The following is a 22,225-nucleotide window of genomic DNA, read 5'->3' on the forward strand; positions in this document are numbered from 1 at the left end:
GGCTCTCAGCAGTCGGTGTGTCCTCGCGCCTCGTGCCGCCGCGCGCTGCAGTCTGAAGCCGAGCCGGGAGGGTCTGTCAGTCACACGGGCTCGAGCTGCGAGAGATACCTGCCCTGCCCTCCCTGGCAGAGGTGCGCTGAGCATGCGCAGAGGCAACCTCTCAGACAGCCATTTTGTTAGTCAAGTGGATGAAGAGGAGGAGGAGGGATGTTAGCAGTGATGATGACTGACAGTGATGAAGATGAAGAACATGATGAGGTCATCAGGATAATGATGATGATGTCACTGATGAAGGCCTGCATCATCAACAATCATCAGAAACATCCCATAATATTATTATAATATTCATATAATGTCCTGTAATATTATCATTAATATAATTTACACACTGTTGAAAATAAGAATTAATTAATGAACTATTTTTGTACTTTATTTTTATTTTATTTATTTATTTCATGAATTGAACATAAATATTAAATCATGTCTTTATAATCAGAGTTGCAGTGATATACTGTGATGTTATAATTCATGTTCATCATCCCGTGTACATTTGATTATCTACAAAATTAAAAAATAAAATATAACTGGACAAAAGAATCTCAACTTTAATATTTTGAAAAGGAAACTTTTTCACCCTGTTTTACAAAAACTTGCATTTTGTAAAAAACAGCTTCAGCAATGGTTTCAAGACGAGCTGCAGCGTAGATCTCAGATTTATTTTACTTAACACAAACTTATTAACAAAATGTGTTTCAATAAAGTAATAAAACATTTGTGTAACCAACAATAACTCGTCTGTTCTCTTTCCTTTAAGGATCAGTCTGACTGATGAGACACACTGATATTATCTGAGACAGATGTGCTGTGGTCACACTGATATAACCCTCCTGTTTATAACCTCCTGAGAGCGCGCCTCCTCACATGATGACGTCACATATGAGTTAACTGACATCACACTTCATCGTGCTTCACTCAGACATAGCCTCGCGTCACCAGCCTGGTTTCCATTCACTCTGAATTCTGGTTCCGGTCCAGAGAGCGGATTCGGAATTCACCAAATTCACCAAAGTAAAACTTTAAATTCTGGCGCACCATCGTCTCGTCACATCCTCCCTCACCTATTTGACAGGTGTAACATTATCAGGCAGCGATGTTGGTGATGCCATATTGTTGTTGCTGTGGTTGTTGTTGTTGTTGTTGTTGATAGAGCATGCTACATGGCGAGCATCACGCAGTTTTCCTCTCTCTTCCGCCCCCACTGCCCCAAACTTTAGTGAAAAATGCATTAACAAACTACAGGTATAATGTACAAAACTAGGATCAAGTGCCTATTAAATAAAACAGACAACTGAAATAGACAATAACTTGTAATACAGTTAAATACAGTAAAAGAAAAAGTTAACTTAATGGCTTGGGGCTTTTCTTGTAAATTATATTCTTTAAATTAAAAAGTTTCACCGCATTTTTATTAGCTTGGTGCTTTTATTTTGACAGAAAGGCGCATCCATCGAATTCTGGATCCTGTCTCTCTCGCCCTGGTTCCGGTTGTTTACCACAACGTTTACCAAACGGCCCCAGACTACTCACACCTGTTGTCCTCGATCGTGGACACTTTGTGTGCCCTCTAGTGGCAGAAAGACCACAACACACTAATCCATGTAAAAACAAGATGGCTGCCATCTCTGCCGAGTCAGCCTGCAGCCGATCCCGACACAAATGTGGACAAAGCCTGATCAGATGTTACGGCTGAAACTTGTTAAATTATGATTAATAAAGTTTGTAGTTTGATACGGCAACACATTTGAGAATGTGTTGATTAATATCTGTAATGACTGACAGAGTGTGACTCACTGCAGACGTGTCGATTGGCGCTGGAAGAATTCATCAGATGTTTTATTGTTTTATTTCAAAACAAAAAACTTAAATTAAACTTAAAGTAAAAGTTCTCAGTGTGCAGAATAAAGTTTATCTTATTGTTGGGCTGACTGTTGATGGTCATCAGTTTAATGTTGCAGCTGATAAAAGTAGAAATCATTTTAATGATTTTATTTTCTGTCAGGAAGTTTCATCTTTAATCGTATAATTATATAAGTATAAAGTTACATGAAGAAGAAATACTCAGGTAAAGTAGTGACGCCAGACTAAATATGATCATGTCAGCAGGTGTGTGTGTGTGTGTGTGTGCGTGCTGACTGTCAGCTGAGAGCTGGAAACGTCTCGCGGTGATTAACCAGAGAAAAGAGGGAGGTGTCCTCTGACCTTTGACCCCCGGGGTCAACTCTGTTGTTCTGTGTCAATTGACCTGTCGCTCAGCAGACACACACACACACACACACACACACACACACACACACACACACACACACAGTTAAAGGAAGTCCTTTTATCGTCCTCTGATCTTTTCATAAAAAGATGAAGCGTTTTACTTTCACACAAACGTTTAACAGTTGAATCACTGATGAACAATTAACTGTTCAAATATTCAACATATTATTTCATTCTTCTTTAACTGTCTTTAATCTAAACACACACAGTGACACAGTGACGTGCAGCTGCAGCTCCTCCACACACAGAACAAATATTCAGACGATATAAAGCTCCAGTTTGTAGAATATATAATCAGTGTGTTTCCTTTAATCAGCTGAAAACCAGAATGGTTGTTTCTGTTCCCTCAGAACGAGCTGTTTATATCTACACAGGGAGCAGGTCCTCGTCTACACAGATCACCATGTTGCACCGCCATGTTGTGTACAGTAGCCCAGAATGGACAAACCAAACACTGACTCTAGATAGAGACATTCATGTGTTCATATCAGCTACTGTAGTCAGCAGCTCATCTGTGATGAGCCAGACACAGACTTTTAACATGAAACTTTTTAATTCAGTGTTTTTACTGGTTTAAATCAGCTGGTCTGTTTGTTTTAGAGACAAAGAGTCCTCTGTGGATAAATCACCATCATCATCCTCACTGTGACCTCGTCACATGTCCACGTTTGGTCATGGACTTTCCACGTCCACATATGACGTCCAAGGTACCCTGGGTGTGTTGGTTGTTGACGTTCTGGGACGCCGTGTCAACTTCAGCCTGTTACATGCATTGTCTGTTTTCAAAATACACTTCTGTTTTCACAGGAAATGTACAGTTTGATACAGTCTCTTTCAAAATAAAAGCACTACGTCTGTACAACAATGTGAATTGACATTTTTTTTCCTTCAACAACACACACATGTGGTTGGGTTTAGGAATAAAGAACAGGGTTTGGCTTTACAATCTTACAGGAAGTGAACACCGGCCTACGTGAACCTACGTTGTTGTCCCGCTGCGTTTCCCCAACATCACCAGCCACGTATAATGCCGGTGTGAAAGGACGGCTTTTTTAACAACTTCAGAGTAATAACAATAATAGTAGTGATAGTAAATAGATTAAAGTAAAATAGATAAATAAAAACAATGTTCAACAATAATAATAAAATGAGGATAACTATAAACAGATTAAATTTAAAAAAGGAAAAAGAAGTGAGAAAATAAATTATTTGTTTATCTTGAGAGAAAATGAGAAAGTGGAGAAGAGGAAGTTAAGTGTCACACATCGCTCAACAAATGTGTGAAACACTGACATACTGTGTTTTATTACAGCGTGCTTCATGTCTTTAATGTTTCAGTTCAGGCGCTACAATCACTTTGTTATTTCATTACATGTTTATATATCTAAAAAGTCAACAATAACTTTAAATATTCCGGCGTTAAACTCGATCTATCATCTGGCTGTCAACAGGTGTGACGCAGGTTACAGGCTCGACTCTGATTGGCTCTTTGTTGTGTGAATAAAACATTAAGGTGTTTCAAAGTTTTACAAAAACAGATTTAATGTCTGTAACTTTGTGACAGAGGAAGAGAATCAGGTTTCACGTTCAGGTCGTGTTCCTGTGTCGTCTGATCAGACAACATTTGGACCCTCGCAGCCCGGCCTCGGTGCTTCCTGTGCAGCTTTGGGACCTGGGGGACAAATGCCAGCTCATTCAGGAGCCTCTAATTGTGGCCCGGGACGCTGCACAAAGGCCCCCTGCCTCCACCCTGAATGGGCTGCCCTGCGGAGGCCCGTGTGAACCGCCGAGCCCCTTCTTCCTGCCCGTCCCGCCGCGCCCCCCCTCCGCCCCCTCCACATGTTAATTAATAGGCCTTACTGGCAGATTTGGATCCCGCTCAGCTTTGATTGAAGGCGGCCATTAGCATCTATTAATTTAGCCTGTGGCGTTTTATCGCAGCTCTGAAAGAGGGAATTAAGTGGTGTGAGTTATTGTGCGTACTCGGGGTGTGAGGCTGAGTTAAAATGTGATTATTGTCCCCGCAGCCTGGAGCCAGCTAACTGCTGCTAAGCCCTCTTGAAAGTGAAGGGGCGACTCCTCTCATTAGAGCCAACAAGGGGACGATATTAACAGGAAATAGCTGCAAATTTCTTTTTTCCACTTCTAATCTCTTCTCTTTATGTTCCACGTGAAAAGGGCACTTAAAAATGTAAAGGGGGGAAAGTGGAGCACGAGCGACGTCGTGGCGAAACGGTCACAGTGATGATACAGTAGTCCAGCCGATGGACGTCACCTCGGAGCGTTCTCCTGGGTAAAATAAAAGATGGAGATTTAATTGGGGCGAGGAGGAGCAGCTGCAGGAGGGTCGGACGCGGCTAAGGTTCGGCAGGTTTCAGGTTTCTGCAGAAACAGCACGAACAAAGAGTTTCAAGATTTCAAACTGTGTGACGGATAAACAGCACGTAGAGCTTTCAGTTTATGTCTCTTTAAATCTTCTTAAACTCATTCACTACTTCCTGTAACCTACAGTATCTGTGAGGAGTCAAGTGTGTGACGTGTTTGTCATAATCACCACACGTCCTCACTGTGACCTCGTCACATGTCCACGTTTGGTCATGGACTTTCCACGTCCACATATGACGTCCAAGGTACCCTGGGTGTGTTGGTTGTTGACGTTCTGGGACGCCGTGTCAACTTCAGCCTGTTACATGCATTGTCTGTTTTCAAAATACACTTCTGTTTTCACAGGAAATGTACAGTTTGCATACAGTCTCTTTCAAAATAAAAGCACTACGTCAGTACAACACCACCAACTGATGTTTTTCCTTCAACAACACACACACGTGGTTGGGTTTTGGAATAAAGAACAGGGTTTGGCTTTACAGTCTTACAGAAGTGAACACCGGCCCCCTGGGTGAAAGTCGGTGGTTGTTTGACCCCTCCCACTCGCCCTACTCGGATTTTCATTGCTTTTGCTTTCATTCATGTCCCACTGCATTTCCCTCTGATGCCACCAAGCACTGACAGGCCGTGTATCATGCCGACGTTAAAGGACGGCTTTTTTTTTCACTGCCCAGGCGCCACTATTTAATGACCTGAGACAGGTTGACCCGATCATCATAATAAATATTGGCACTGATTGTTTCTTTATGTGTCAGCAGCGCTGCGGTGAACGTGTGGTTATGTTCAGGCACAATTTTGCCAGTTTGCATGTCACATATGTCGTAGCCCAACAATATCACGTAATATGATGCTGTGACTTCTCCTCTTTTTAACCTCCACTGAGCATGCTCAGTAGTGTTTCTCCTGCTGGCTCCACCTGTGAGCTCCTGCTCAGCATCACTGCTTTTTAGATTTCTTTTCTCGACTTGAGGAAACTTTTACAAATATAAAAACCTTTATGGGAAAAAAATAGAATAGAAAGAGTGATAACTGATCTTGTTTGCAGGTGGAGGACTCAACAGTTTAACACACGTCTCTTTTATAATGGCGGTCTGTGGAGAAAACGGCTCGGCAGCTCAGAGGAGGGCCATAAAACTATAAATGGTTGTATTTGGTATTTATTTATTTCACAGGAGATTATTAAAGAAAACAATCCTTTATGTTTTGTTATTGCCCCAAAATGACTCTATTGATCACAGACACAAACTGTAAACAGGAAGTATTGATGGATTTTCAAATTTCCAACGGTCCTTGGTCAGAGGTCAGAGGTCAGAGGTCAGACACAAACACACTTCAAATAGTGACATTTCATCAAAATCACGTTATTCTATGTCTCTTCATATTCTGCTAGAAATAAACAGTTCACACAACAAGAGTGAAAAACTGAGAGCTTTTGTAACTCCAGGATTTCATCTTCAACTTTTAAGTTTCAAACATCAAAGTTTAAGTTTTAAAAATCTAATAACTCATTTATGGTGGAGGGTTAGTGATAACATAACTGTGACTCATTCAAAGAAAGTCAGAGATGTGTTTGACAGAGTTGTTACCGAACAAACAGCTGAGATAACTGAGACGAAACGAGATGAAACGAAATATTAGGTGATGTCACGCTCAACAGAAAATATCACAGCCCAAAAGTTAGTTTGTCTCAGAGCCGCGACGCTAATGAATGAACAGGTAAAATAATATGAAAGCACACACCTGTGCTGATTACAGCTACAGGAGGTGACCTACAGAAAGTGTGAAAGCAGCCTGAGCAGGTGATAAACTCCAGAGGTTAAAGACACACTGGTCACTAAGGGTCACGTATTACCCTCCCGTCACTCAGAGAGACTCAAGGTAAAATATCTGTAGCTTCAGGGAGGGTCAGACCGCAGCCACCCTCCTCTGATAGATACAGAACAGTCCCTAAGTATACTGTGACTCTGATACTTTTAGTTGAGTGTAATTTTGAATGCAGGACTTCAGAGTATTTGCACCCTGTCGTACTGCTACTGTTACTGAAGTAAAAGACCTGAGTACTTCCTCCTCCCTCACAGAGGTGTTAGCGGCCGACGCTCTCAGTGTGACATCACGTGGCCTCACAGGTCGATAAACAGAGAGCGTTGTGACCCGGAGTGTTAATGTGGAGGCCCAACAGCTCGGAGCTGCAGTCAGAGACGAGCTGAGCGGATGTGAAAGGATCAGAGTGTCAGTGAGCGTCTGACAGGCTGAGACAAAACCTCAGACCTCTGTCAGTGTGTGTGTGTGTGTGTGTGTGTGTGTGTGTGAGTGTGTTAGCCATGGGTCACAGCCTCTGCTGTCATGTCACAGTGTTCCCATGGCACTTCACAGCCACCTGGAAACACCTGAAGCACAGAGCAGAGTGATGAACGCATGAATGAGCAGCAGTGATAGAAACAGAGGGATGAAAGAGACGAAGGAGCGTCAGTCAGAGGACGAGTGACATCACAGATGTTTAGGTTGTGTTCAGGAGCTTCTACCTGCAGGACACACACATCCTACATGACGACCTCATCCTAACACATTTATTTATCATTACTGCAGTATTCAAATACACAAACTGACAGCTGCGTTTAACTGAGATCATATTTTATGACTTCGTGTGACACATAAATTAATTAACTGACTGACTGATGTAAAGTACTTAAATGACTCTAATCAGCTGTTCCTCTCCTCAGTGTGATACTGATTACTGCTGAACTGCAGCGCCCCCTGCAGGCAAATTACAGATTTAAATTTCTCTCACAGTGGACGTGTGATAAAACTAATAATTATTGTTGTTGTCTTTTTAAATATATAAACATGCAGTGAAATGATGATAATAATAATAATAATAATAATAATAATAATAATAATAATAGTGTGACTTTAACACCTGAACAGAAACATGACGCTGCAGTTTGTGAATGTTTCACACATTTGTTTGACACAAAAACCCTCTTTCCTCTTCTTGTTCTCCCGCTGTCTCATTTCTCTCAAGATAAACAAAGAATTAATAATTTTATCTTCTTTAAATTTAATCTATTTATACATCACATGTCATCACCTTCAGTTCCTGATCACATCAAGCTGAAGAAAAAGTAAAAATCAGAGTTCACTGACCTGAGACCAGTGTCAGGAGGTCCCAAGTCAAACCTCAGAGACAGCTGATGGCAGAGATGTGTCCATCAGAGGAACCCGCAGGATGTCCTGTGCTGTAAAGGTCACAGGTTCAATCCAGCTACACTGTCCTGTGCTGCCCTCTGCAGGCCACGCTGGTGTATCACACTGACTGACTGCAGCTGCTGCTTCATACACAGAAATCAATATCTTCATTTGACTGTTGAAAATTCAGCCACAACTCTAAACACAAAGAGAGAGAACACTGTCTGAGCTGATAAAAGGTCAGATCACATTTTTCTGCTCAGAAATAAATTCTGAATTAGAATGTGATGATTTTAAGTTTTCAGGCCTCCTTAAGTTCAGTCTGATCGAATCACAGTCCTGATCAATCACATCAGATGAACTCGTTACAGACGATGAATGTGTTCAGATGTTTGTCAGTTTTAATTTAAAATGAGCAAAATAATCTGATTTATATTCAGTAATCTGAAATCAGATACACACACTGATGATGATGATGAATACACAATCAGCAGGATGTTTTAAGTCTCTTTGTGATCTTCTCCAGACTCATGCTCTTCATCTTTCTCATCTCACCTCCTCTTCACCAGCAGTGGACTGAATACATTTACTACATTTAACTATACTTAGGTACAACACAGTATTTTCATTCACTGACTCTTTATACGTCCAGTATATGACACATTTTATTATTCATTCATATTTTTGCTCCAACACAGTTTCACTTACTACGTTTTTAGAACATGATGCATTGTTGGAGATTAAATGACCCAACAGCATAAAGTCTAGTTGTAATAAGCAACAACAATAAGATGCTGCCGACATGTTTGTTTGTCTGCAACAATAATTCACTTTTATGAGACATCATGTCGTCGTACTCTAAAAAGGCCACTCTCTATGATGAGTACTTTTACTCACAGTGGAGTATTTTTACACTGTGGTACTTTAAAGGGATAGTGCACCCAGAAATGTAAATTCAGCCATTATCTACTCACCCATATGCCGAGGGAGGCTCAGGTGAAGTTTTAGAGTCCTCACATCACTTGCAGAGATCCAAGGGGAGAGGAGGTAGCAACACAACTCCACCTAATCCTGCCTCTCTGTGCACCGAGCTCACGTGAACACACATGAAGGCGGTGCCCATGTCTCACGGTCTCGTGCAAGTGTGCACACGTGAGCGCGGTGCCCAGAGAGGCAGTCAGAGCTACAGGCTACAATGAGGCTAAAAACAGAGTTCAAATGAGGTTTTTCTAAACAACTTTTTATGTCGGGGCTTCAGGACACTTGGATCACTACGGACGAGCAGTATGGAGATATTTTGTGGTTTCAATTATGTGTTTTTGGACGTTTGAATCTGGGGCGCCGTCAGCCTCCATTAGGTGGAGTTGTGTTGCTACCTCCTCTCCCCTTGGATCTCTGCAAGTGATGTGAGGACTCTAAAACTTCACCTGAGCCTCCCTCGGCATATGGGTGAGTAGATAATGGCTGAATTTTCATTTTTGGGTGCACTATCCCTTTAAGTTCAGTAAAAGATTTGATTAATTTTCTCATGTTGGAGTTTTGGAGACAAAAAGCAGAATACACAGCTGTTTTTAGTGTCACAGCATCTTTTAAACACAGCAGCAACTCAAAGTTTATGGCAAAGAAATGTATTGAAATATTTGAGAACACAATAAAGACAAAATATCAATGAAACTAAAATAGTCAGAATATTAACTGCAGACCTGCTTGATGAAAAAATAACATTATTAATTGTTTTATGCAAATGTTTTGGCAAATAGTTCGTGTTGTCGGCCAACATGGTCCATTTTTTTTGTACCCATTTTCAATCAGGTTAGTCCCCAAAAGGGGAAACGCCTGCAGAGAAAAAGAATGACATGAGACACTGGTTCTGGTTATTATTTTTGGTGAACAGTTTTGTTGTCAATACAGACAAATTCACACTTATCAGTTTTAACTGAAGCTTTTTATTAAGCCAAAAACAAAAAGGAAAACAAACCGCTGTTTAAATCCAACCAAGAAAAGATGAAATACATTTTTACAGGTAAGAAGCTGAAAAAATTTAAAACTATACAACATGAAAACAAAAATCTCTCTTTTCCAAACTCCTGGTAAAATACTGGTCAAAGTGCTAGTGCATAAGGAGAAAGAGTCCGAACACTGACAAATGTTTTTTTTTTTTTGGCAACACAAACGTCTCGTCCCAGAAAATCCATCGTTAACAAAGAGAAAAAAAAAAACTGATAACATGGTAATATTTTTCACATCTTTAAAAAGTAACACAAATATCTGACAGTCATCAAGCTTTGATTTATACAGTGATTATTGATCTGTGATTGTTATCGAGTAGCTCTTGATGTCAAACTAGTAAACAGCTGACTGAGGTCAGTGACTCGGGTCACACAGCATTTAACACAAAAATGTTTCTGACAAAAATGACGTCCTGTAATTTACTGTGATTAATAGACTCAAACATGGAGGTGAAAAAACTCCACAGAAATTTCAGCGTGAAATTTGTGTTGTTGTTCAGCTGCTAACCGTTTGGATTGTGCTGAAGTTGTCTGTTTAAACTGATTATCTGATTAGGTACCAAGTTAGCTAGCTTCGTACCTAACTAGCTATTTATGACCCATCTGACTTTGTGAGCTACTTTGTCTTGCTAGCACCATGCTGTTACCGGCCTGCTAGCATGTAATTTATTAGCTAACTAGCCACAGTAGTCTGCCAACTAGCCCCCCAAGAGTTAGCATGTCACCAAACCCTTATCACCACTTTGGCAACACGTGGATGAGTTTCGCTCAGTCACTTTCTGGTGGGACCAAACATCTACAGTCACGTTAGCAGCTCACTGACACTTTAATGCTGATTAAATAACTGAAAACCAAATTTTTGTCTGGGTGCACATTTTTAAAGTAACTGTAAATGTAAGATTTTTACCACAAGATCAGCTAAACATCAAACTCAACTTGAGCTGTGATTGAGCCCATATTTGTACTGAATGCTAACGTGCTAATGGTAGAATGTTGTCAAGCTATTCGCTAACTAATGGATGTTAGCATGATGGTGTTTAGCATGTGACATTTTGCCTTGTTAACATGCTTCCACTCTGGATAGTAACATCATGTTTTATTTAGCAAGTTACAATTCTAACGTTAGCATGGCATGTTAGCATTAATCTCAAAGAACAGAAGAGCTCACAGGGATTCTGTCTTTTGCTCTGGAGGTGCTGCTGCCTTTAAATGGGATCGTGGGCACCGTATAATCACAAGAGTCCATACAGCCGTCGCTAATGACTTAATAAACTCAGATAGTTCAATGTGGGCTGAGAACTAGTGAAGCTAAACACTGGACTCAACTTTCACCGCACCAAACAGAATGCTAACGTGTATGGAAGCAAATAACAGACATTAATACTGAATGCCACTGACTTGATAGCGTTAACATATTTTACTTTAAAAAATCGTGTATCTCAATTTGTTTGTTCTAAATTCACGTCTTTGACATTAAGTATAAAATTTCTTGATTTCTTCTTTTGTCTCTCATTTGCTTTTATTGACATGCTGGCAAAATGTTACTAACTAATACATGTTTACATTGTGGTATTTAGCCTTTAGTGTTTTGCCATGTTATCATGCTAATAGTTAGCATGTAACATGCTTCCTCTGTGGATGGTAACATCGTATTTTAGCCAGTTAGAATTCACTCCAAGAAAAACAAGGCTCAGTGTGGTTTGTTTTTTCAGCTCCTGAATATCGTACATTTTACATCTGACACAGGAAGTGAAGTGGTGTCTTCCCCAACAGCAGAAATAAACAGATGGCTCTAAATTAAAATGTGTCAGCTGACTCCAGCAACCAATTACATCAATTTATGACAAAGTTGTGACATGAATGAGAAACCTAAAGCACGGCACGCAAACAGGAAGTGGGTATAATGAGCAAAGTGACTACAATAAAAAGACAAAACATTTGGCATCATGTCTGAACAGTACTAGAAAAAAGAAAAATCACAGTTGGGGAGTGTAACAGGTCGGCTGTGTTTAGTTTATCGATAGGTTCTTCAATCTACAGGATTTAAATACCTGAAGGACGTCCAGGCGTGTAGATTAAGTTTATTATGGATATTTTGAGTAACAGTAACCTTTAAAAGGTTCTAGTTTGCAATCAAAAGGAACCCTGAGAGGATCCTCAATGAATCACTAACAGTTATGTTTTATTGTGACGAACTCTAAGATGCTTATTGACACCTTACAGTCCTCACAACAACCTCCAGGAGAGCTGTAATACTTTTAGGGGATCTAGAGGACGCTTGAAGCTTAAAGCTTTCTGGCACCTTTGACTTGAAATACTTTCTGGAAGAACCAATAGAACCTCAAGTACCTGAAGTCTACGTTTAAGTGGATGAAAAATGAACTCAAGCACTTCATAGAGCTTCACTGCTGACTGCGACTTCAGGACAGTCTGTGTGAAAACTGGATCGGTGGCACTTCATCTCAGATCCTCTGTGGAGCTGCTCAGTGTCCGACAGCACAAGATTTCATCAGGTGTCAATCGACTGATGTGATTTTGAGGATCCTCGCTGGGAAAAGAGAGACGTCTGGCTTCCTCCATGGAGTGAATACAGCAGAAGTAGTGGAGTAGGTGTGGAGTGACGACTGGTCCAGTTTGAACCCTCAGAGTTTTGAGGTATCAGATGAACGCTGGCTTTAGAACCAGAACATCAGAAGATCCAGCTTTATGTCGACATGATCAGTCATCGTGTGAGTCTCAGGCACTTTATCGGACAGGTAGATCATAGAACTGTAAGGTACTGACGTCCGATCACACCAGCATTTTTATAACAGCTGAATTATTGACGTGATTCATGGATTTGTTCACAGAGAAGACTGTAAGGTCAGGTTTCATGTAGAGCTTAACTTGGAAGTTGCTCTGCTGAACAATCCCTGACGATGTTCATGGGAACAGAGAGACAGGAAGTCCAATGAAAACTATTTTAAAAAAACACACGAGGAAGAACTAAAACTGTATTTACTGTGTTGCACCATCCACTGTTATATAAACCCCGAGACACACATGGTCTGCAGTCGGTCATGAGCTAACAGTCGATGGTGTAAATACGTCTCTCAAATAAACTTGATAACTTATTTTCTAGTTTTCTTCCAAGCTAAAAAGCTAACTGGCAGGTCAGCTCCAGCTTGGTAGGCTAGTTCTGTCACGTGTTAACATAATGATTAACAGGTGTAGCTTCAGGAAACAGGAGCAGGAAAGTATTCAGTCTTGCTGTTTTTACGTTACCAGCTAGCTAAGATTCTACCTGTTAGCTTGCCAAGTAGCCCCACAGGTAGCCCCACAGGTAGCCACTACGTTGGCAAAGATTTGCTATGTGACTTTCAGGTGTGACCAAGCTCTTAGGCTGCTGCCACACTCATCTGTCCATCTTTGTTTTATAACCGACAGAACAAAGATGTTTTAACCCTCCATTATCTGTCAGCTGACGGAGGCTGCTCATTTCAAAAGAGTTAAAAACAAACGGATGATTGTGGCGACAGAGTTACCCGGGATGGTCTGAGGTCCATACAGTGTGTTCACTCAGGGTGCAGCCCTCAGTCTGTGGAGCTGGTGCGATGCTACGTCAGGGACTGACGTGGTTCATTTGAGACCCTGAACCTGCTCGGCTGCGTGCTAACATCCGAACATTAACCAGTGGAGTCGCAGTTAAAATGAAATATTCAGTCTTGTGGTGTTCTGGATCAAAGTCGACAGGATCCATTTTTAAACCTTGAGACTTGACCTCAGAGCTGCAGAGTTGTGTTGATGCTTCCTGTTGCTCTCTGTAACAGAGCGGTCGACCAACAGCTGCGGCCCAGTTTGAGTTTAACGCTCAGTTACAGAGCGGTAAATCTGACCGACTGTGTTTTACCTGGTGATTAATTACAAGTCTGGTGTCTATCTACACTGAGTGAGATCATCTCGGTGTGATCTCCTGCATCATGGCGGGCAGGTGGATGGTCGGACACGAGTCTCTGTGTCTCAGTTTGAACATCAGCTGCTCTTTTTCCTGAGAAAGCTTCTGGTTTACGACCGCCTGCCTCTCCAGCGCCATCTTCAGGTCCTGCTGCTCCTTTGATAACTCCCTGAGACGAAGAGAGAAGAGACAGGATTCAAAACTACTGACGGACAAAATGAATGTGATTGAATTCATGTTTAAAGTTCGAACCCAGGCAGGAAAACTTCTTCAGGATGTTTTGGAGGAAAGACTCTACATGTCAGTGACATCAATCAGCACAAAGGCTCCACGTGTTCACTCAGAAAACAACCTTCAGTTTGCAGCCCGCAGAGGTTCCCTTTCAAGATTAGAGTCACCAATTCAGTATCTGACCAAATGTCTCTCCTTCTGTTCCTGAGATATGACGTTAAAACATGATGATGTCACAGTCAAGCTGACCTTTGACCTTTTGACCTTCATTATTTTATCCTGTTAGACATTTGTGTCAATTTGGTCAGAATTAGTGAATGAATTCTTCAGTTATGGACAGAAACATGTTTTGTGAGGTCACGCTGACCTTTGATCAGCAAATTCTAATCAGTCGTCCAAGTGGACGTTTGTGCCAAATTTGAAGGAACTCTCTAATGGTGTTCTTGAGATATCGAGTCACAAGAATGACACAGAGGGCGTCACACTGACCTTGAACTCTGACCACCAAAAACAAGTCAGTTCATCTTTGAGTCCAAATGGACATTTGTGCCAAATTTGAAAAAGTTCCCTGGAGATTTCACAAGGATGGGACAGACAAACGTACAACCCAAAAACATATTGCCTCTGGCCGTGGCTGTCGTCGGCACAGAGGCAAAACAATAACTTGATTAAAGCCTGTAACAGGTTCATGAAACATTTTCAGCCCTCAGTTTCTTCCTGCTAACTACACAACAAAGCCAAACTCAAATTAAACGGCTCCGCCCACCAGGTAAGTTCCTGGTTACATCCATGTCTGTCCAACTCATGTTATACATGTAATGAAGACTTTGAAGAAACTTTATAAAAACTATGAAGCGTATTTTTTTGGGGAGACATGGATGCTTCACACACATTCATACATCTATATAATCACATCTATAAAAGAGTCACCAACTCAGTACTGAGAGTAAAATTATGTTAATAGACAAAAATCCTTCATTTGAAATGTTTTTTTTTTTTTTCTTTAAATATTCTTCCCATAATTTTAGTTTGAAAATGATCCTGAGAACAAATCTGTGAATGATATTGGGAGCAGCTGTAAAGTGTCCAGCAGGTGGCGCCACCTTCCTGATTAAAGTGAAGAAGAGGAGACACGTACTGAATCAGAGTCTGACAGTTGTCTGTGCGAACCCTCAGATCCTCGTTCTGCTGCAGGATGTGGACGATCTGGTCCTCCAGAGACAGATTCTTCTCCACCTGAGGACCAAAAAGAAGAAGAAGAAGAACAGGAAGAAGAAGAAGAAGAAGAAGGAGAAGGAGAAGAAGACATGAGAAACAAAGTGAAGATAAAAATCTACTGTCAGACACACATGTAAGAGACATGTAGAGACACGTGTGTTTTCCCACCAGAGCGTCCATCTGCTGCAGCTTCCTGTTCTGCTCCTGCACGCGCTCACTCTTCATCTCAATCACAAACAGCAGAGACTCCTGCTCAGACTCCCAGAATGCACCTGGGCTGCCATGGGCCTGGAGGGTGGGAGGCGACAGAGAACTGAACACACTCATAACGTCTGGAGGAATAACTGCTCTGACTACAGAATGTGAATGCTGCCTGTTGAAAAGCTGACGCTGCATTAAACACGGAATTATATCATTAATGTCTGAACGCTGTGGAGTATTTTAATATATCTGGTGTCAGTTAACATTAAGTTAACTGCGTTAGTTGGTGGAATTTCTCTCATGTAGGGAATCCTCTGTGCTAAAAAGATACCTGAACAGTTTTAAAGTCATTCAGTCCTTCACTACACTCCCTCTGGCAGAGCACAGATTCAATCAGACTCTTTTATCAAACAACCTCTAATAACATAACTTTATTTTCATATTAAAATATTTTTTATCATTAAAAATGTATGTAAAATGTAAAAGATATTGCTGTGACAGTATCAACAAACGTCTCCTTCAAACAGCTGATTTATTCACGTTTCTCACCAAAACCTACATTTTACAAGATGACACTGAACACATCATGAGGACATTGTAATTGACCTTCACGCAATACTTGTTTTTACTGAAGAGAGCTTGAACGCATCACAATGCAACTCACTGGGTGTTGCAAACACCCGCTGCTAACAGCTAAGAGCTAACATTAACTTACAGCTAACAGCTAAGGTTAACTAGCTGCTAACAGCTACGAGCTAACATTAACTTACAGCTAACAGCTAAGGTTAACTAGCTCTCCTTCTGCTGATGACATCACAGATTTGTTGTTCATATGAAACATTTTCAGGGAAACAATATTGTGTGTTTTCTGATGTGTCGATCGTGAGTTACTGCGTCCTTTTGTCCCGACAGCATCTGTTTGTCCCAAACATGTTTTCAATTGTCCCCGGGCCGACAGGACGCCGTTAGCCTGGAGCTGCTTTTTAGCCTGAGAATAATAGAACATTGGTGATGTCACAGATGGCAGTGAACACCTGAGTGTGAACCCACCTTAATATTTCTCTGCAGGTCTTTCTTAAATGTAGACTCGTGAACTCTCCTCTTCAGCTCGTTGTAAACCTGCAGCTCTGCTGACAGCTGCTCCACCTCAGCCTTCAGTCACATCACAGATTAAACATTAATGTTACTGTAGAGTCATTAAACACACACTTCCACATCTGCAGGTGTGAAATGACATTTCATCTAATATTTATATCTTTTTACCTTGAGGACATTTTCAGACGCCTGAAACTTTTCTGTCAGTTCAGTTTTCTCTTGTTTGTGTTTCTTCTGCAGCTCTGCAAAAAAAACAACAACAACAACAACAAAAAAATAACAGGACAAATGTTGGTTTATTTACGTAGAATGAAAATAGTAAAAAAAAAAAAAAGAAACCTTCCCCATTTTTCTAAGGACCCCTCAAACTCCCTCAGTGACTCCTGGTTAATAAGCACAAATTTAAACCTTGAAAATAAAACTTTTTGACATAAAAAGCAAAACTCTAACAGATGTCATAACAGGCTGTATTTAATCACAAAAGTACGTCATTATATTTCTTATCGTCTTGCTGTGTCTGTGGTTCGTTACCTTCCACGCTCCTCTCATGTTCCTCAGTCAGAGTTTGACTCCTCTGTTCATGCAGCACGTTCAGATCAGCCGTCGTCTCTGTTTTCACCTGAAAGATCCCATCAGACAGGAGAGCACTTTCAGCTGAGACTAAAGACAAACTCACTGACCCTCAGAGGAGAAATGATGATGACACTCATGACGTCTGTGGAAACACTGGACGCCCACTGTCACTGTGACCACATCAGTCTGAATGCAGAGTGTAAACAGAGTTTATCATGAACAGTAACCAGAGACGTTCACAGCTGCTGCCTCAACCCGACCGGTCGGCAGAATCACGTCTATAAATAACCTCTGACTGAGTTTCTCATCACTGAGCAGAGTTTACTCCCTCTGCCAGATAAGTCATGTGACTGTGACATCGTGTTCATTCATGTGCTGCTCTCTGTGACAGACTCTACTGGACTCAGTCTGTCCACCAAACAGAAACCTGCAGTTCCTTTAATGTCCACTAGAGGCTGGCTCCAAGAGCGAGTCACAGACATGTAGAAATAAACATGTTTACAGCCCGTTTGGTCTCTGGAGATCATTTCAACATTTGTGACGACTGTACAGGCTGAATTTATATATATAACTCACCTGTTTACATTTTATTAAGGATTAAAGTTATATATGATTAGGGGCGTGGCCTTTTTGAGTGTCTGCAAGGCATCGCCACCGTCTACAGATACAGTCAGCCAGGCTGCAGTGTAAACACTCAGGGCATGTTCACACTGTCAGTGTCCATCCACTAACAGTGTTTGTGTTTGTCACTGACAGGATCAGACTCTTATTCTGAGTGTGTGACATCATGATGAAAGGATCCCTACAGAGATAGAGCTTTGTGTTAAAGAGTCAGATCCAGAAACAGCCCTGAACTCACCGTCACCAAACCCACCAGACTGCATTTAGATAAACACTCACTCTGTCATCATTAAACACACTTCACTCAGAGTCAACAGAAACACAGTCAGACTCACAGAAACCATCTTGGTTCATCTTCCCACTGTTCCAACAATCACCAGCTCTGGTTTGGTTTAAATGAACCCTTAATGCACCAGTTAGATGTGACGACATGCTGCCTCTATACACACTAACATGACTGTGGATCTAAATGCAGTCTGGTGGGTTTGGTGACGGTGATTTCAGGACTGTTTCTGGTTGAACTAAAAGGATCTGAGTCTTTATCCAAACAGTGTTACACTGTTTAACCACTGGTAAAAAGTTGTGAGCCTGCAGGGACCTGTAGTTCATGAGGCAGTAAATCTCTGCTTAATAACGTTTTATCATCTGTTAATGGTGTTGAGTCACGCTGGCGCTGCCACACTGTCTCATGGAATTTACAAAACATGTTGTTAGTCTATTACATCATAACGTTAATGGCTGCAGGGTACTTATATTATGTTGACTTTAATTAATCACATCAAAAGTAAATAGACACAGACTGTATCTATCAACCCCTCGCCCCTCCACAGCTCCACCCTATTGTCCAAATATGGTCACTCCTGGCTCCAAAAAACCAAGATGGCGACGCCCAAAATGTTTCAAAACAGGAGTCCACAAACCAGTAGGTGACGTCATGGAAGCTACGTCTGTTATTTTATACAGTCTGTGTGTTGAAGGAGCAACAGCAGGATGGAATAAGTACATTTATTTAAGTTAAGTACAAATTTAAGGTACTTTAACTAGAGTATTCCTATTGTTTGCTACTTTATACCTCTACACCACTTCACCTCTGAGGGATATGTTGTACATTCACAGCACTATTTTTATCTGACAGCAATAAAAATAGTAAAATAATAAAATGTATAATAACAGTAATATTCAGAGATACAGATACAGTAAACAGCACAATATAATATGCCCACTAATTATTCAAACAGACCATTACAGTTCAAATATCTCATTTCCCTCCAAATTCAGCTGAATTCAAATATTTTTAAAAAGTGACATTTTTGTTTTTTCTTCCGACACACTGAACTCCTCCATCAATCAGTTTACAAACCTCACCTTATCTTTACTGTATCGGTTTTTTGTCCACATGTAAAGATCAGTGAAGTTTAATGGATCCTGAGAAACGACCTTCTCACCTTGTCGAGGATGCTCAGGACGAGGGCGCACACCTCTTCATCTGCGTGGTGTCTCAGAAGCTCCGCCCTCTCCGGGTTCCCATTGGCCTCCTTTAAAATCCTCAGCTGCCACTCAAAGCGCTCCAGCTGCTTCTCCAGACAGACATCCGGCTCGCCTGATGTGCGTTTACCTGCAGGTGAAGACATGAACGTGTGTATGAATATTTTAATTTATGAATAATATAAGTGTCTGCTAAACCCTCACAGTCATGAACTAGGGCTGGGCGATACGGCCTACAATCAGTATCACAGTATTATTTTGGGGGGATGCGGTGACGGTATGATATCGCGGTATCGTCTTCTTTCTTTTTTTTTTTTTTACACCTTAATTAAAACAATTTAAAAAGCCATACAAGTCTGGGATGGAAACTATTTATTGTCAGAAGTAAAACAGTTGCTAATCCATCTATTATTGTGTATATAATGTTATATAGTATGTACAAACATTAGAGGGAAGAGGGAGGGCCAGCGGCTCCGTCACGTAGCGAGGGAGGTGTGTGAGGCAGGCAGGCCTACTTTAATCTGATTTTGCATTTTGATGTTTCTCTTAAATGAAGACATATAGGTGACTTAACCTGTGTTACAAACTGAATTTGGATTTTCTCCCATGAGTCCCAAAATTTAGTGGTGTGTGAATTCAGAACCAAAACACTGAACTGCTCCTTTAATAAACTAAACTCCTGAGGACTTGGACATGAAGCCCAGAGCTTTGACTACTCTGCACTGAAAATCTTCTTTAATAAAATTATAGTTTTTACAGTTTAGTTTCTGCTCTTCAGATTTTTTTCTTTCCTTTATGCACTTTGATCTGAATCTGAAACCTTCAGACTGTTAACCTGCAGGATGAATCTTTGAATCAGTCCAGGCTGCAGAGAACAAACATGTGTGACTCTCAGAGTATCCTCACGTTTTAATGGACAAAACTTTGTGAACTTTTTCATGACCTGGACTGTATATAAACATGTTGAATCTAACATCACTCAACACGCTTCATGTTTTAACCTGTAAATAACTAAAGCTGTCAGATAAATGTAGTGCAGGAGAAGCAGAAAGTCACATGACAGGAAGTAAAGCAGAAGTACATCACTTCTGTACTAAAGTACTTGAGTTAGTTCTTTCACTTCATGTTTCTTCAGCAGCTGAAGAGTTAAACTCAAACTGGGAAATAACGTTCAGGAAGTGTTTCTGACTGTTATTTAATTTCCACCTGTCGATTACATCATCGACATGCAGACACACGCCCACACACTCACACAAACACACACACACACACACACACACACACACACACTTCATTCAGGTTCAGAGACGTCTCCAGGTTGGACTTCATGTCTTCAGGCTTCAACTCATAACAAAGTTTTTAACTTTAATTAAAATAATTATCAACACTGTAAAAACCTGAATATTTCTTTATTTCGAGCCCCTTAAACAACATAAAACTCTGTGTGTCGCAGTCTGGTGGATATTTAACATGTTATTTAAAATGCACAGACCTTTATCCAACACAGAGAATAAACAGACGGACTGTATAACGTCACTGTGCTGCTGCGTCTGAGTGTTTGTGAGGAGTCAACAGGTTCCAGCCTGTCGGAAGATGAACTGATTTTTAAACAAAGAGCAGCGGAAGTTTCATCCTGCTGCTGTGTGACAGACACAAAGACGAGTTTAACAAGAGTCAGACGGTGAACATTCACGTGATACAGAAAAAAAACAACAATATGGAACCAAGCTGCGACGCCTGAGGCTGAAACATGAAGCTACAAACTGCAGTTCCTCTGACAGCCACTGGAGGCTAACTCCGTCTGTGAGTCAGTCCTAACAGACCTCCATGATATCTGGGATATGTACAAAGTTTGGTGCCTTTCTAATTCTAAGAGTACAAACAGTACATGAGAACAGCCTCAGTAATACTAAAGGCCCTGACACACCAAGCCGACGGTCGGCCGTTGACCAAAGTCGGGCCGTCGTTAAGCGTCTGCCGCCCTAGTTTTTACTGTGTGTCCCGCACCGTCAGCACATCGGCGGCTTTTCTTCTTCCCACTTTAACCTGAATAACAAACCGGAGCTAGCTGGGAGCGGCTAGCAGGGCATTAGCTGCAGCATAACCGGAGGGAAACACAGCCAGTTAGCCTCCACTAGTCTCTGAGCTAGCCCCGGCTCTCTGTTAGAATCCAACCGGAGAGCCGGGGCTAGCTGGAAGCGGCTAGCAGAGCGTTAGCCGCAGCATGACCGGAGGGAAGCACAGCCAGTTAGCCTCCGCTAGTCTCTGAGCTAGCCCCGGCTCTCCGTTTGGATCCAACCGGAGCACCGAGCCCTGGTTTGTTATTCAGGTTAAAGTGGGAAGAAGCAGCGGGTTTATCGGGCAGCTGAGTGAAGTGGAGCCTGCGGAGGAAACACCGGGACCGTCTGGATGTAATAGTCCGTGGAGGTGCTGCGGTGCTCGGCTGCACAGATAGGAAACCCCTCGGCTGACAGGATGTACCACTCTCTCACTCCGCTCTCTCTCACGCAGGCGCAGAACGTACGTGCTACTTGGCCGTCGGATGTAGTCCGTGTAGTGTGTTCAAATGCAACTGACAGGGCGACGTGAGGCGACGTAGACGACGCAACAGTTGGCTTTCGTCGCCGCTAGTTCTTTGATGTCGGTTTGGTGTGTCTGCACCTTAACCGGTATTGACGATAATAATTTCATTAGAATATTTCTTATTCTACTTTTTTTTCCCGTTTTTCTGTGACACATCAGAGTGAACTATAAATAAACAGCGGTGTTATTATCGAGGTTCCTGCCTTTTTTTGTCCTCTGCCAATCACACGTCTGATCTGTTGGGACTATTTTCAGCGGTGGATTAATCCATGTTTGGAGCTGTAGTTGTAAATAAACCACGTGTGTGTGTTGATGGTGATGAAGGAGCACGTAGCTCACTGACGTGTTTTTAACAATGAAGGAGGAAGAATATCGATCA

The 22,225-nt window shown here is 41.5% G+C and overlaps 1 protein-coding gene across 1 annotated transcript in view; it reads right to left on the bottom strand.

Annotated features, from left to right (window-relative positions):
- Positions 1 to 9,832: 9,832 nt before the first annotated feature.
- ccdc69 (coiled-coil domain containing 69) overlaps positions 9,833 to 22,225 on the bottom strand; it is a 33,287-nt gene continuing 20,894 nt past the window's right edge. Inside the window, exons 3-9 of the mRNA XM_033627018.2 lie at positions 19,224 to 19,393; positions 17,116 to 17,203; positions 16,753 to 16,826; positions 16,540 to 16,641; positions 15,457 to 15,576; positions 15,209 to 15,306; positions 9,833 to 14,008 (exon numbers count right to left, since the gene is read on the bottom strand). Of these exons, the coding sequence (XP_033482909.1) occupies positions 13,840 to 14,008; positions 15,209 to 15,306; positions 15,457 to 15,576; positions 16,540 to 16,641; positions 16,753 to 16,826; positions 17,116 to 17,203; positions 19,224 to 19,393 (821 nt within the window). The 3' untranslated portion in view covers positions 9,833 to 13,839. The remainder of the gene's footprint in view (positions 14,009 to 15,208; positions 15,307 to 15,456; positions 15,577 to 16,539; positions 16,642 to 16,752; positions 16,827 to 17,115; positions 17,204 to 19,223; positions 19,394 to 22,225) is intronic.

The sequence above is a fragment of the Epinephelus lanceolatus genome, chromosome 7 (genome assembly GCF_041903045.1).
Source record: "Epinephelus lanceolatus isolate andai-2023 chromosome 7, ASM4190304v1, whole genome shotgun sequence".
Classification (NCBI taxonomy): Eukaryota; Metazoa; Chordata; class Actinopteri; order Perciformes; family Serranidae; genus Epinephelus; species Epinephelus lanceolatus.